Source organism: Suncus etruscus, chromosome 13 (genome assembly GCF_024139225.1).
Source record: "Suncus etruscus isolate mSunEtr1 chromosome 13, mSunEtr1.pri.cur, whole genome shotgun sequence".
NCBI lineage: Eukaryota > Metazoa > Chordata > Mammalia > Eulipotyphla > Soricidae > Suncus > Suncus etruscus.
The window spans coordinates 9,067,857-9,083,396 of NC_064860.1; the positions used below are offsets into that span (position 1 = coordinate 9,067,857).

The 15,540-nt window shown below is 36.7% G+C and overlaps 1 protein-coding gene across 1 annotated transcript in view; it reads right to left on the reverse strand.

Annotated features, from left to right (window-relative positions):
• ANKMY2 (ankyrin repeat and MYND domain containing 2) overlaps positions 1 to 15,540 on the reverse strand; it is a 48,886-nt gene that overhangs the window by 13,728 nt on the left and 19,618 nt on the right. Inside the window, exons 3-5 of the mRNA XM_049785695.1 lie at positions 12,851 to 12,989; positions 10,556 to 10,654; positions 6,965 to 7,125 (exon numbers count right to left, since the gene is read on the reverse strand). Coding sequence (XP_049641652.1) covers positions 6,965 to 7,125; positions 10,556 to 10,654; positions 12,851 to 12,989 — 399 coding nt within the window. The remainder of the gene's footprint in view (positions 1 to 6,964; positions 7,126 to 10,555; positions 10,655 to 12,850; positions 12,990 to 15,540) is intronic.

The window sequence follows — 15,540 nt, forward strand, 5'->3', positions numbered from 1 at the left end:
CAGCCACTCACATGTCACATAAATGCAGCTGAGTTAGGAGAACTAGAGCTCAGGATAAACTAAGCATCCACATTGAGTTTTGTGCTTGTTTCAAAAGACATTTCACTTTTATAGATAGGTTGACAATTCCTCTCTAAACTCTATTCTCAGGAGCCCTCTATCCGCTTGAAAGTAGGAAAGCAATAAAACGTTCCAGCAAAGAAACAACGTCACAATTTTTAAACTGAATATAGATGCAAAAGAAGATTTTCAAATGAATAAAATCATTTATACAAGGGGGATCAGCTGGAATAATAGCACAACAGGAAGGGCATTTGCCTTCAACACAGCTGACCCAAGGTTCAGTCCTGGCATCCCATTTGGTCCCCAGAGTCTGCCAGGAGTAATCCCTGAGTGTTGCTGGGGTGTGCCAAAAACAAAACAAGAGGGATCAATTAAACCTATGAAAAGCATGATTTGTTTGAAGGAATATACTAGACATAGAGTAGTTTCCTTTGAAGATCAGATGCTCTAAATGTTTAAAAAGAGTATTCTGCTTGCTAAAACTCCAGAAGTTATTTTCTGCAGAAATATAACCTTAATCAAATTTTTTCCAAATAAACACCTTTAAAGATAACTGGAGGGGCTGGAGAGATAGCATAGAGCCAGGAGTAACCCCTGAGCACTGCCGGGTGTGACCCCCCCCCCAAATAAAAAAAAAACGGTAACTGGAGGTGCAATAATACTTGGGATATTTAGTCCTGAGAGACTAGGTTCCATGTCAACATCAAAAGTTACTCCATTGACTCAATTATTGCAATAATTGAGATTGTGGTGATCTCAGAGAATATAGAGTTATAAAAAAGAATGAATTTGGAAAATGCTGAGAAAGTTTCATCTAAACTAGAAAATTCAATAATGCTCAGCCTAGAGGCCGAACATCAAAAGAAAACCCTACCCATTCTATACTGAAAAATACATTCCTAAGAAAATCCCGTGTCTCGGTTCAGCTTAAAAGAAGGAGCTCCAGGCTGAGAAGGTGCCTGGTACCAAGGGAAGAATTCCTGCAGGTCATTGTGGGGAGACTATGACTCAGAAGAGGCCAAAGATTTTGTAGGATTTGGATTCTATACTCTGTGTAATCTCTATGAGAAGTATTACGAATGAAGTGGATTTATATACTTGTTGCACTTAGGACCACAAAGATTGCCTCCACAGGTTCTTTCAAGGATATCAACTAAACGTTAAGTGTTCAAATAAAAAAACAGAACCAAGAAACAAAGAAATCCCAAGTTTACTTTTTAAATGTAATTTGGTTAAATAAAAATAACTCATGGAGATGGAATATATAATATTGTGTTGCCCGCTAAATAGAAAAATGTGACATGATGACAGATGTTCACTACACTGAGGCCAGAAAGACAGTACGGGGGGGGGGGGGGGTTTAAGGTGCTTGCTTGCCTTACACAAGTCTAATTCAGTGGGATTCCCAGCACCATATACTGTGACCTGAACACCAACAGGAGATCTGAGCACAGAGCCAAGTATGGACCCAAAATAAATTAAATACTTAAATTTACTGCGGTGATCATTATATATATATATATATTCAATTGAAACTAATGTTATAATTAAATTTTATCTCAATGAAAACCATATATATATATAAATATATATGTATGTGCATGAATTTCAGCACTAACTCCAATACTAATTTGTGACGTGCTGGAATTGATTCGTACTGTTCCTTAAAGCCAATTATACAACATTTCAGAAATACTGATAGCAGAAATACTTTTCTCCTTTTTCTTGCTAAATAGTCTTTTATCGAAGACTCAGGTTAATATTCAAAATAATATTGCAAAGATAGGGTTTTAAAAACCATTTGTAGTAGCCTAATTAAACACTATAAATGAATTAATTTCACATCTTACTCTTCACAAATCTTTCTCTATCTCCTCATGTATACACCAAAGAGCCTTTACTAGGCAAACCTAGTATTACTGAACCAGAGATTTGCTGAATTTCAGGGCTGAACTGCATTCTAGTCTAATCTTTATTCATAGCAGGAATAACTCTCCCATATCTCCTACAAATGGTTAAACAGATTGTGATTGCAAACTGCTGATAATGGCCAGGACTGAGATTTTCATGAGGTGGCCTCCAGTGGGGTTGCTGAATGGGATATAAGAAGGCACAGACCTTGAAATTTGCTGACAGGGGATTGCATTGAAAATTCAATCCTATGACTTTGAAATGATGTGACGATCACTTTTGTCTGTCAATTTGTCTAAATCACAGTCTTAATTAAGTAACTAATCTAGGTGGCATTTTATAAATGTGAATAAAGTGCTTAATCCATTTTTTTTTTTGGTTCTTGGGCCACACCCGGCTATGCTCAGGGGTTACTCCTGGCTGTCTGCTCAGAAATAGCTCCTGGCAGGCACGGGGGACCCTATGGGACGCCGGGATTCGAACCAAACACCTTAGGTCCTGGATCGGCTGCTTGCAAGGCAAACACAGCTGTGCTATCCCTCAATCCATTTTCTTTAAGGAGAAAAACAATCTTAGATAATTACAGGAGCTGACAAAATTATCTGAAAAACCTAAAGAAGGAAAGAAACCTATCCTCCTGAAAAAAGATTCTGCTTGTGGACTACAACTTTAGTTTAAATCTTCAAGTTCCAGTTGGCCTTTCCTTAATAGCCGGCCCTTTGAATTTCAGGTTTGCTTCACTGGCTCTCAAAACTGAACAAGCCTCTCTCCCCATCCCTACTTTTGGTGGAATCCTGATTGATATCATGGATAAAATTCTCAGATTCCTCATGCTTTTCATCTGTAAAATAAGAGCATAATGACCATAGCAGCTTGCTGCTAGATTTACATTCCATAATAGTATGATGAGGTCAAGCCCACGGTCGAATAAAAATAATAAAATTGATAAGAAATGTCAATCCGTTTCATAAAGCAACGCTTTGTGTATCTTAGGACCTGAGTTTTCTTTCATCTCTCATCTGGAACTTACATGTGCTTTTTTGTAGCATGTACCCACCAATCCTTATCATACCTTTGCCATCAAAAGCAATGTTCTGATTCAGCTTCCAGTTTCCATTGGAATTCAATTTGTTTAGCATTATGCAGTTCTGTGTGAGTAGACAACTTAGAGTGTCTAAGCCAGACAGTCTTCCAATCTTGGCTGACTTCCCTCCCTCACAAATCTGTGAGGTGACCAAAGACTCTTAAATTAGGGTAGCTGTTGGTGACTAAAATGGCTGTGATAATGAAGCACCGAAGCTTCTTCGTGTGTCCTACCATTGGACTAATGAAAGAATGTAGCTTATGACTGAGCAGATCATTGAATGGACAGGCCAATCACTTCAGAAGAAAAACAGAGAGCAAATGCTTTTAATCCTCTGCTTAGATCACAATTGCTTACATTCAGTGATGTAAATAAATCAAGTCAAAAGGCCAAGGAAAACAGGTTGTGTTCCTATGAAAAGACCAGTGATATAAACATAAAGTTCACTGAATTCTATTGAAAGCAAAGGCAGAAAATATTAACAACTAAGATTCCTGTTTATCTCTTTTATCATTATTATCTATAATTATATAATATAATCTGTATAGTACAGTGATGGGAATTCCCTTGATTTTATGTTAATATGTACCTAAAATATTATTGTCAACGATAGGTAAGCCACTATGATTCAAATAAAAATTATATTTAATAAAAAAAGAATATGTTATGCAGATAAATTCAGAATTTAAGGTTCTGGGTAAAGAAAGTAAATTGAAAAAGGCAGAAATAAAAATGTTTTGTATTAAAAAATACATCTGTATAGTAAAAGAGTTACATGTGGACTGAATCCTAAAATTCCAGTGTTGAAGGCCTGACTCCTAAAGTGAATGTAATTGGAGAAAGGAAAGGAGGTAATTAAGGTCAAATGAGGTCATCAGGGAAGAATTAACATAGGAGAACAAGCACAACACTGCTGGTTGTCGATCATGGCTCTGAATTTATGCCAGGTCACCGAAAGAGGACAGCTCTCTGTAAGCCAGAAAGAGAGGCCTCACAAGAAATCAAAACAACCAGCAGCTTGTCTGACTTTCTAGCTTTTCAAACTATGAGAAAGTTGTATTTGTTACTTGAGACACCCAATCTATGGTCGGTTTTTTGGTTTGAGTTTTTTTAATTGCTATTATGCTATTAATTGCATAAGCAGACAAACGATGTGTTGTGCATTTTATTTCAGCACCAATATTAAATGCCATCCCAGTAGCTTGTGAAAAACAGAAAAATCAAATTTGTCTTCGATTTGGGGGTTGCTGGTTTTTGCTTGTTGGTTGGTTGGTTCAGAAGCCACAATTAGCCGTGCTCAGGGCTTTACTCTGGGTTCTGTACTCAGGAATATCTGGCGGCAGAGCCTTTGGGGCTGAACTCAGGTTGGCTGCGTGCAAGGTTAGACTTCTGTCTAACAGTATTATCTATCTGCTATATTATATTTCTGCTAGTTATAATCTGCTAGTTATTTCTGGTGAGAGCCCAGAAAAGTAACTTGGGTGAAGAATGACACTGCTACAGGTATTTTGTTGGTAATGGTGGTGTACTTAAATTCTAAGCTTCAGACTGTATGCAGAGTATGCATCAAAAATTTAAGTAATATTACATTTTGGTAGTGTTATTTTTATGGGTTAGTCTTCAAAAGACCAAGTTATAAAAACCATCTACATATTTTAATGGCAGTCATAGATCATTCTTTTTTATTTTATTAGGCCATGCCAGTAGTGCTCAAGGATTACATCTGGCTCTGAATTCAGGGATCACTCCTAGCAAGACTAGGAGATCACATGGGATGCTGGGATCCTATGGGAACTAGGGTTGGCTGTATGCAGGGCAAGACCCCTACCTGCTGTACAATCACTCTGGCCCCTAATTATTCTTTTGAAACAGGTTTATGAGGAAACATATTTCATTATATTATAATGTTCAATCTCCATCAATCAGTTTTGTCCTGAAAGAGTTCTAAAATACCATCAAATCTATATATCATAAATGAAGACATATGGCAGAAATTCAATTTTAAGAAAGGCTATAACAGGGGCCAGAGCAATAGCACAGCAGTAAGACGTTTGCCTTGCATACGGCCAATACAGAATGGACCCCGGTTTGAATCTTTGAATCTCGGCATCCCATATGGTCTCCAGAGTCTGCCAGAAGTGACTTCTGAATGCAGTCAGGAGTAAGCCCTGAGCGCCACACCAAAAAAAAAAAAAGGGGGGGGGGCATAAGCAATGTAGCAACCATAGAGTTTTATGTGACAATTACTTGAAGAAATTATGCTCATTTGAATAAATATTTTTTAAAAATCATTTGTAAACAAGAGAACACACAATATGTTGAAAATAGTTCACAACTAGTTTTCCAGTTAACCCACTTGAATACCTAGTTGCTTTATCTGAAGTTTGAAAAAAATATGTGAAGTATATCTTGGTGAGAGAGATGAATATACTGGTGATGAATTCGGTGCTGGAATTATATAAGTGGAAAACCATCATTAATATTAAAAATCACTACTTCAATCAAAAAATTTTTTTCTAAGGGGCTGGAGAGATAGTTCTGTAGGTAAGGTACTTGCCCATTGCCAGCCTGGATTTAATCCCCAGCATGACAGGTCTTGAGTTCCACAAGCACTGATCCCCAAGTGCAGAGCCAAAAATAATTCTTGAACACTGTCAGGAGTGACTCCACACCAAAATAACAACAACAAAAAACATTTATAAATAGGAAAGAAAATCTAAGTAATTTGAACAACTCCTGGACAAATTGTGTAACTTAAATGCATCAAATCACTGTTGCATTTAAAAAAAAGTTCAGATTACATTTCAAAATATGTTCTATAGTATGTGTTTCTTGTAATGCATGTTTAGATATATATATGGGAGCCCCACCAAGACGTTCTTTACAAGGAAGGCCTGTGTATCAGGGCTCAACTGCCATATTGGCTTATGAACTCAGAGCTATCTGCTTCTTCAGGGAGCTGCCTAGACCTAAAGAAAATTATCTAGTAAAAGACAGTATGGCAATAATATCCAGAAACAATAGAGTTGAACATTGGGAGAAACAGCTCATGACATGAAGTTTGCCACAAAGAGTGGTGACACACACTACGCACAATGACAACTACCATGGCAATGATAGTGAAGGAGGCAGAATGCCTGTCTGAGAGACAGGCAGGGAGCTAGGGTGGGGAGGGAAATGGGGAGACATTGGTGGTAGGAAGATCACACTGGTGAAAGATAGTATATATTCTATGATGAAACCCTAGTATTAAATAATTTTTAAGGGACCAGAGAGGTAGCACTGCTTAGGGCATTTGCCTTACATGCAGCCAACCCAGGATGGATCCGGGTTCGATTCCCAGCATCCCCTGACCCTGCCAACAGTGATTTCTGTGCACAGAGCCAGCAGTTACCCGTGAGTGCTGCCATGTGTGCCCCCCAAAACCCAAAAATAAATAAAACTTTGTAAACACAAGAATTAAATTTAAAAAATACTCGAGGTATTAAAAAGAAAGAAAAATAATAAATAAATATACAAATAAAGGAAATTATCTCACTTGCTACTCTGTGGAAGGCTGAATATTCCTCTGAGAGCTGTCCTCAGCGACTGACAGTTACTAGAGTAATAGTTACTAGAGTCGTTCACAGTAATACCAAAAAGAAGGCATCAGCCCATGTCTCGACCTATCTTGCTTCCTGCAGTAGTCTATGTCCTTCAGTCTTTGCAAGTTTTCCCCATGATTATCAGTTGTATCACTGCATCAACTCAACAGAGCCCTACTATTGGAAGGCATACATTCACAAAACTCAATGCAAGACATTACTCATATTGTCAGAGTACTGTAAATTCTGGAGCAGCATTTAAATAAAAAAAAGAAATTATAAACAAACAAACAAAAAGAAAATATAATAAATCCCATACTACCTTGACAGGATGAAGATTTGTTGTGGTAATAATCTTGTGCAGAGGACCTGCCAATTTGGGGGGCAATTTTGGCTCTTTGTCCAGCCCCTGGGGTTTAGTGTAATAATCCAGTCTCTCTCGAGGAAAAAAGTTGTTGATTATGGTGACACAATCATGTTGACCTTTCAATAGAAAAAAAATATGGAATTTGTTGAAAATAAGACATTTCCTCTATTAAAGTTATGACTTTCTTAAGAAATAGACATATATCTGTATCTTTTTTGGGGGGATACACTTGGTGATGCTCAGGGGTTACTTCTGGCTCTGCACTCAGCAATCGCTCCTGGGGGCTGGAGATATAGCACAGTGGTAGGGCATCTGCCTTGCATGCGGCCGACCCAGGATGAAGCTGGGTTCGATTCTCAGCATCCCATATGGTCCCCCGAGCCTGATAGGAGCAATTTTTGAGTGCAGGCCAGGAATAACCCCTGAGTGTCGCCTGTTAAAAAAGTTTGAGGAGCCCTGCTATATACAAATCATGGCCATACTTTCCTAATTACACCTGGCTTTCTTTGAAAGGAATTTAAGTTTATATTGTTTTAAGTGCTTTTATTATTATTATTATTATTATTATTATTATTACTATTATTATTAACTGTTCTTAGAACAGTCTAGAAAACTAAACAACTTACTACTAAATAACAAATGGATCAAAGAAGAAACAAATAAGAAGCAAGATACCAACTACCAGACCCTGTGGAATACAACAGAAGCAATATTAAAGGAATATCTATAGCTGTTCAAGCACACATAAGGAAGAAGGGGGATGGAGTTCCTTGAGGAACAAAGGTAGATAAAGTGGTGATGGGTGTGTATTGGTTTATGTATGTAGAAATCATCATTAAAAATATTGTAAATTATAGAACTGCAGTACATTTAAAATATTTAAAGATAAAAATTACTAAAAGAGTAACACACAAAAGTAAAGAAATAAAAAGCAAAGTCTTCCCTAGTGATACTGTTCTAAAGCAAGTAAGGGTCACTCTAGGCAGCAAACAGAACCTGCAGGCCATACATTGAGCGTTGGCTCTTCCATCACAGAGGATAAAAAGACAATATCACAAAGATACAAATTCTTTAAATAATTGTATTGCCATTAAAAGAAGTCTGGGGGGGGTGGCTAGAGCAGTGGCACAAACAGTAGGGCATTTTATAAAGGAACAAGAAATATTAAGTGGAACAAGGAAAGCCTTTTCAACAGTGGTGTTGAGAAAAATTGGTCAGCCACATGTGAAAACTGAACTCAGACCTTCCTTTATTGCCATGCACAAAAGTCAAAAAATGGATTAAAGGCCATGATACCATACCTAAAACCATAATGTATAAAGGAAAACATAGGCAGAACTCTCCATGGCACTGAAGCTAAAGATATCTTAAGGATGAAATAACAAGCAAGTAGAAGTATAGATAAACAAATGGGACTACATTAAGCTAAGAAGCAGAAGCAAAGAAAATAGTGTCATCTCAAAGAAAATGGTGACCAGTATAAAAGACTGCCCACAGACTGGAAGAAACTATTCATTCAATATTCATCTTATAAGGGAGTAATGCCTAAGATATATAAGGCATTGGTAGGACCTAGCAAGCAAAAAAAAATCTAACCCAATCAAAAAATGGGGAGAAGAAATGAACAGACACTTCCTCAAAGAACAGAAAAAGACACATGAAAAAATGCTCCACAACATTAATCATTAGGGAGATGCAAATCAAAACATTGAGGTTCCATCTCACACCACAAAGACCAGTACACATCACAAAGAACAAGAATATATTTTTGGAAAACAATATAGATATTACTCAAATAACTAAAAATCAGACTTCCATGACCCAGTAATATATTCCTAGGAGTATACCCAGAAGTCCAAAAATACAATGCAGAAAAGTCCTTTACACTCCTATGTTCTTCAAAGCTCTATTCACAACAGCCAAAACAATACGAAAATAACCCAAGTGCCCAAGAACAGATTAGTGGATAAAGAAATTATGGTGTTCAGAGACTGGGTATCCCCATGCAAAATTATGAAGCTCAATTTCCATATCACACCATAAACAAAAGTTGTTCAAAGTGGGTTAAAGACCTCAATTATATCAGAATCCATAAACACATTGAGGAAACCACTGACAGAACTCTTCACAATATAGACCTCAGAGATGTCTTCAATGATTTCACTACACAGCAAAGATAACAAAAAGTAACAATAAAATATGGACTACCACAAACTGTAAAGTTTTTTCAAAAGTTGTTCAAAGTGGGTTAAAGACCTCAATTATACCAGAATCCATAAACACATTAAGGAAACCACTGACAGAACTCTTCACAATATTGACCTCAGAGATGTCTTCAATGATTTCACTACACAGCAAAGATAACAAAAAGTAACAATAAAATATGGACTACCACAAACTGTAAAGTTTTTCCATGGTAAAATAAAATCAAGCTAAAATAAAAATAAAAATATACCTCCTTAAATGGGAGAAAATGTTGGCACACTACACTTAGGATAAAGGGCTAATATCCAAGATAAGTAGATTATTCACAAAGCTCAACATCAAGAACAAAACAATAACCTCTCCAAAAATAGGAAAAAGGGGAGGAATGGGAACTGCCCTAAAGAGATTAATATAGTCAATAGAAATAAGAAAAAGTATTCATCATCTTATTATCATATTAGCACTTATTATCAGGTAAATGTGAATCAAAACAAGACACTGAGATCTCATCTGGTACCAGCAAGAATGGAACATCTTAAAAAAGACCAGAAACAACCAATGTTGATGGGGATATGGTAGAAAGAGAACTCTTATCCACAGCTAGTGAGACTATTTTATGGCTCAACATCTCTGGATGAGAAGTATTAAGATTTTTTCCAATAAGTCAGAATAGAGCTTCCATGAAATCTGGTGAAATCTTGACACTTACCCAATACAGAAACATTAATGAAAAAGATGTATGTGTTTATATGTGTGTGTGAGTGTGTGTATTGCAGCACTAAATACAATAGACAGGATATAAAAATAATCTAAGTCTAATGACAAATGAATGGATAAAGAAAGTGTGGTAAGGGTTGAAGAGATAGTAACTAGGGAATATGACATGCACTTTGCCGACCTGGTTCAGTCCATGGAACCACCAGGTGTGGCCCCAAAACAAAACAAGAAGTCATGGCATATAGACACAATGGGATACTATGCTTCTGTGGAAAAAAAAAAAATGAAATTATACAGTTTGCTGCAACTTGGGTGGCACTGAAGAGCATGATGCTAAGCACATTAAGTCAGAAGGCAGACATATGTCAGATGATTTCACTAGTGTGTTGTACACAGAAACCAAACGAGGAAATCCTTAGTCTTAAAAGATGACAAATTCTTGGGCTTTGATAACAAAACAAAGATGACTACAATTATTGAGATAATTGGGGTAGGGGATCTTGTGCACTTTGGTGGGGATATACAGTAACTTTGCATGCTAAGACCATAAACATTACCAGGAATGTAGTAATGTTGCCTGAATTGAAATAAAACTCTTTTTAAAAAAAAAAAAAAAACCCTCACCCACGAAGGCTGCCATTTGAGCAGCTGTTCTTCCCACAGAGTTGACAACATCTGTCTCAGCACCAGCTTCCAACATTGCCCACGTGATATCTTTGTTACCTAGAATAAAAAAAAAGGGGAGGGGGAGAATATTTACTATTAACAATGCATAATATAAATGTTCCCTTCTAAATGACCTGGAGATTTTTCAACATTTAGTTGCTGCTGTTGTTGCTTTTAAATTTTATTTGGTTCACATTCTTAACAAATGTCAGGAGAATTTATTTGGAATTTTTGTTTGTTTGTTTGTTTGTTTGGGATCCAAACCAGGAGGTGATCAGGGCAACTTTTGGCTCTGCATTCAGAAATCACTCCTCGCAGGCTGAGGGGACTAAATGGGATGCCGTATCAAACCCAGGTCGGCCACATTCAAGGGCCCTATCACTGTATAATGGCTGCAGCCCCTCATATTTAGTTTAGGCTTTTTGTTTGCTTGTTTTTGAGAGGATAGGGTGGATGCAGAGATGGGGTCATACCTGGTAGTGCTTAGAAGCTACTCCTGGCTCTTTTCTCCTGGGTCACTTCTGGTGCCACTCTGAGGATCATAGGGTGCCCATAACTAAACTGAGATTGGCCACAAGCAAGACAAGCATCTTAATTCCTACAAATCTCTCCAGCCCTTAGTTTTAACCTTTTGAATATCTTCATTTTTGCCAAAATATAATTTGCAATCCCTGTAAAGTCTAAAATGCTATAAAAATATACTTTTAAAATGACCTGCATTTTTTAAAAAGACATCAGGCAATACAAAAATAATATGGAGTGAATATTATTACACTTTAAAAAAAAAGCATGTTTTTCTTAAAATTAATGCATACTGGACTGGGGAGATGACTCAAAGGGCCAGAGCACATGTTTTGAAAGCAGCAGTCTGGGACTCCAGTTCATGCATTTCTTGGTCTCCCAGGAACTAGGGTTGTATAAACTAATTAATCTTAGGACTGAAAATAATTATGCTTAGTATAGAGGCAAAATAAAACATTAAAAGCAAAATAGGGATGTGATAGATATAAATTCTAGTGTATCCTATCCCTGCTATCAATATGCCTTGGGATTACTATCAGTTGGAACTATCTTATTGTACTTTTTTCTGTCTAAACATACAAAATTTGGAGCCAGAGCAAGTACAGCAGGAAAGGCATTTGCCTTGCTACACTGACCCAGGTTTGATCCCAGACACCCTAAACGGTCCCCCAAGCCCATGAGGAGTGATCCCTAAATGCAGAGCCAAGAGTAAGCTCTAAGTACAGCTGAGAGTGGCCCTTAGCAAAAATAAAAATAGGTATTCTATTTGCATTGTGGTAAAGGGATTACAGATATTACAGTATAATCCATACTCAATGAACTCTATTAACTTTTCCAAATTTAAAGTATGATGTCCTTAGATACAGCTTCTGGAAAACACTGCAGGATCAATTATGCATATTTTAAATGCATTTGTAGTTTGGCTTCCCTTGCCACAAGGTTAGAGTAATCTACATTACTATAACAGAGCAAGGAAGTATCAGTGACAATTTGCTAAATATTATTATTTGGGGGAGGGAGGTTGGGAGAGAGGGTGGTATTCCAAGCAGTGCTCAAAAGGCCCAGAATCCCCTTTCCAGGATTCTTCTTTTTTTTTGTTCCTTTTTTTTTTTGGAGGGGTGGGGCACACCCAGTCACTCCTGGCTTGGGGGACCATAAGGGATGCCAGGAGCCAAGGGATCAAACCATTGTCCATCCTAGGCTAGTGCAGGCAAGGCATACGCCTTACCGCTTGAACCACCACCACTCTGGTCCCCATTTCCAGGATTCTGAACCAACTGGGCCAGTGGTTCAATGCAAGAGTCCAAAGACAAGGTGTTTCTCAGGCCCTGCAGTACTAGAGATGACCCAAGTCTATGTGCTTGAGAGCCTGCAGGGCTGTACCCAGTAATGCTGAAAGGCCCATGTACTGGCAAGGAAACAGATAACTCTATAAAAATCATGAACATAGATCATCAAAGGAACTTGGAAGAACAATTCATCTAGCTCCTAAAATATTTATAGTACATTATCATATAAGAACCAGCTGATATACACAAAACTGATCACCAAATCAACTTTATAACATTTCATACATGATAACTTCAAAAATTTGATACTCAAACCCCTTCCCCCATCATTCTTGATCTTAAAACATACCAAAAAATTCACCTATTTGAATGCATTTATGCTTATAACAATCTTGTATGGGTGAATAATACTAATATTTTAGAATAAAGGCTAAAAGCTCACCCGACAGTGCAGCAAACATGAGTGTAGTATATCCATGTTCATGCTGATGACAGTTTACATCTGCTCCATGTCGCAAAAGTAATTTGCACATATCCAGTTTTCCTTTATATGCAGCATGCATTAGAGGTGTCATTCCATTCTTTAATAGAAAGGAAAAATATTAATTTTGTCTTATTTTACCTTCTCCCCTATTAATAATTAAATTATTATTTAATTGCATTTAAAATATAAATAAATTTGAAAACCATCCTTATAGCCTATATTTTCATATTTACTGTTGTAGTAAAATCTTCCATAACCTACTAAGAAAGAAAGATAGCTTTATGCCCTTAGAAAGTTTTTCTATAGATTAGCAAAGAGATTCAGAAAGGACTTTTCAACCTCATGTGGATAGAAAATGGCTGGCACAGGAAACTAAATCCCAAGTTTACACAACCCTCAACTCTATCACACATCTTTAGTTCCTGGGAAAACATGAACCATACAATAAACCAACAGCTACAATCAGGAACCAAAAAAAAAGACGACAGCCCTCAAAATAAGTTGAACGCTTATCAAAGGAAAGCTGAATAAATTTTCATGAATAACAACCAAAGAGAAAAATAAGATGTGAGGAACATATTTTTATAAATGGTACCATTTTGAAAACAATGAACACCAAAATTACATTTATAATTTGACTATACATATTTGACATACATATACATACAAACATACATGTTTGACTATATAAATATGGAGAAATGGTTGACAGGATTGACTCTAGCTAATGCTGCCATTGTATTTTTTTCCGTAGCCAATGAAACATCTATTTTTATATTCTAGGTATATAGTACTATTTTCAGGACAAATGAGTGAGCCAATCACTGTAAATGAATGTTCTTAGTAATTTAGAAGTGTTGGGGCTCAAGAACACATTTGAATGCAAACTTCTCTAAAATATGTAGTTATTTAAGTTAGCCTTATAATTGTAATTTAGCTAGTATGGGTTTTGATAAGTTCAGTCTATTATCATAAGTCATATTATCATAAGCATTATAGATAACACTATCCTAGTAGTCTCGGAGTTGTCATTGTGAGAAAACTGAGACATTCCATGTGGTTGTACAAGAGGTGACTTTTTTTTTTTTTTTGGTAAAGCAAGAAAGTTTATTGAAACATATGAAAGATATGAGGGAAGAGAAAGGGAGAAATACATTTTCATGAGAGTTCACAGGCTTCTCCAGTAAAGGAAGTAAAGATATAAGGAAGTAAAGTAAACATAGTGAGATACAAAGCAAATGAAAAATGTTCAATGGAGAACAAAGGTGGAAGAGCAAGTTAAGCGGTAACTTCTTGGGAACAGAAATGAGAAATTATAAGCAAATATATATACAATATATAATGTAGATACTTCCCTTCATTGGAGGTATCTACAAGAAGGGTTATTTAAATGTTAGGGGTAGTTGAGCAGGTAGTTAGAATATTGATGAAATGGAGTCCACTAACTCCATTACTCCGTTACCTTTTGGAAAAAAAAAAAACACATGTTAGAGCATGCCTAGGTAACAGATGCTAAGGGATGGCTTAACTTGTGCATATCTTGTATACTGTCAAGCATACAATAAAGAGACAGCACAAGAATGCAGCTCATTACTTAGCAATTCCATCCTACAGCTCAGTAATCCAGTTCCAAGACAGAGAGTCTGGAACTGCATAACTGTCCTAAAACTTAAAAATAATTTTGAGCACCATGTGAAAATAACACAAGATCAGGGGAAATACGCATAGTTCTGCTAAGTGCCCCCATTTCCTTCGATTTGTTTGTGTGTTATCTGGCATCTGTGTGAGCCAATGCCCACTTACCTGCATACCCCATGTCTTACTACTTCTCTTATTGTTTAAAAAAAGAAAGAAAATCTCCACTTTCTCTTTTGCTCTTTTTTTGCCAGCTGTTTTTCCAAGCACGATCAAATTTTAAAACAAATCAATAAGAGGACATCTTCCTTCAAAAAATGAGTTATCTCAGTCATAATATTCGTTATGTAAGATCTAAATGTGAATTTTTGAAAGTATTTATTTTGCTTATTAAAAGCTCTGAAAGCCTTTATTGATATGTTTACAGTACAGTGTGTCTTTTCTTCCAAAATCAAATGTTAGTACAGGGCTAGATGTACTGAGATTATTGATCAAATGTACTAGGATTATATGATTTTAAAAAATAGTAACAAAATGAATTGGCCGCATAATTATCTTGACATTCTATCCCCTATTCTCTCCCTCCTTCCCTCCCTTCCTCCCTTCCTTCCTCAGAGGGATCAAGGTGGGGTACTCCTGGCAGTACTCAGAGGATCATAAAGGATGCCAAGGACTGAATCTAAGTGGCCAGGCACAATATAATAATGTTGTATCCACTTTACTATCACTCAGGCCCTCTCTTTCTCTTTCTCTCTTTCTTTTTCTTTCTCTCTTTCTCTTTCTCTCTTTATATATGTCTTTCTCTCTTTCTCACTGATTTGCCCTCTGGTTGACCAGTATAGCCAAGAATGGCCTTCAGATTCCCTGAGCACTGCTTGGGAACTAAGAAGCACCAATTTTTAACTTCGAGTATTTCCCATTTATATATTACTGCTATCTTTAAATATCTTTAAGTATTTTTATTTCTATTTTTTTACCCAATTCATTCAGCTATTGAATAATCACACCTTATA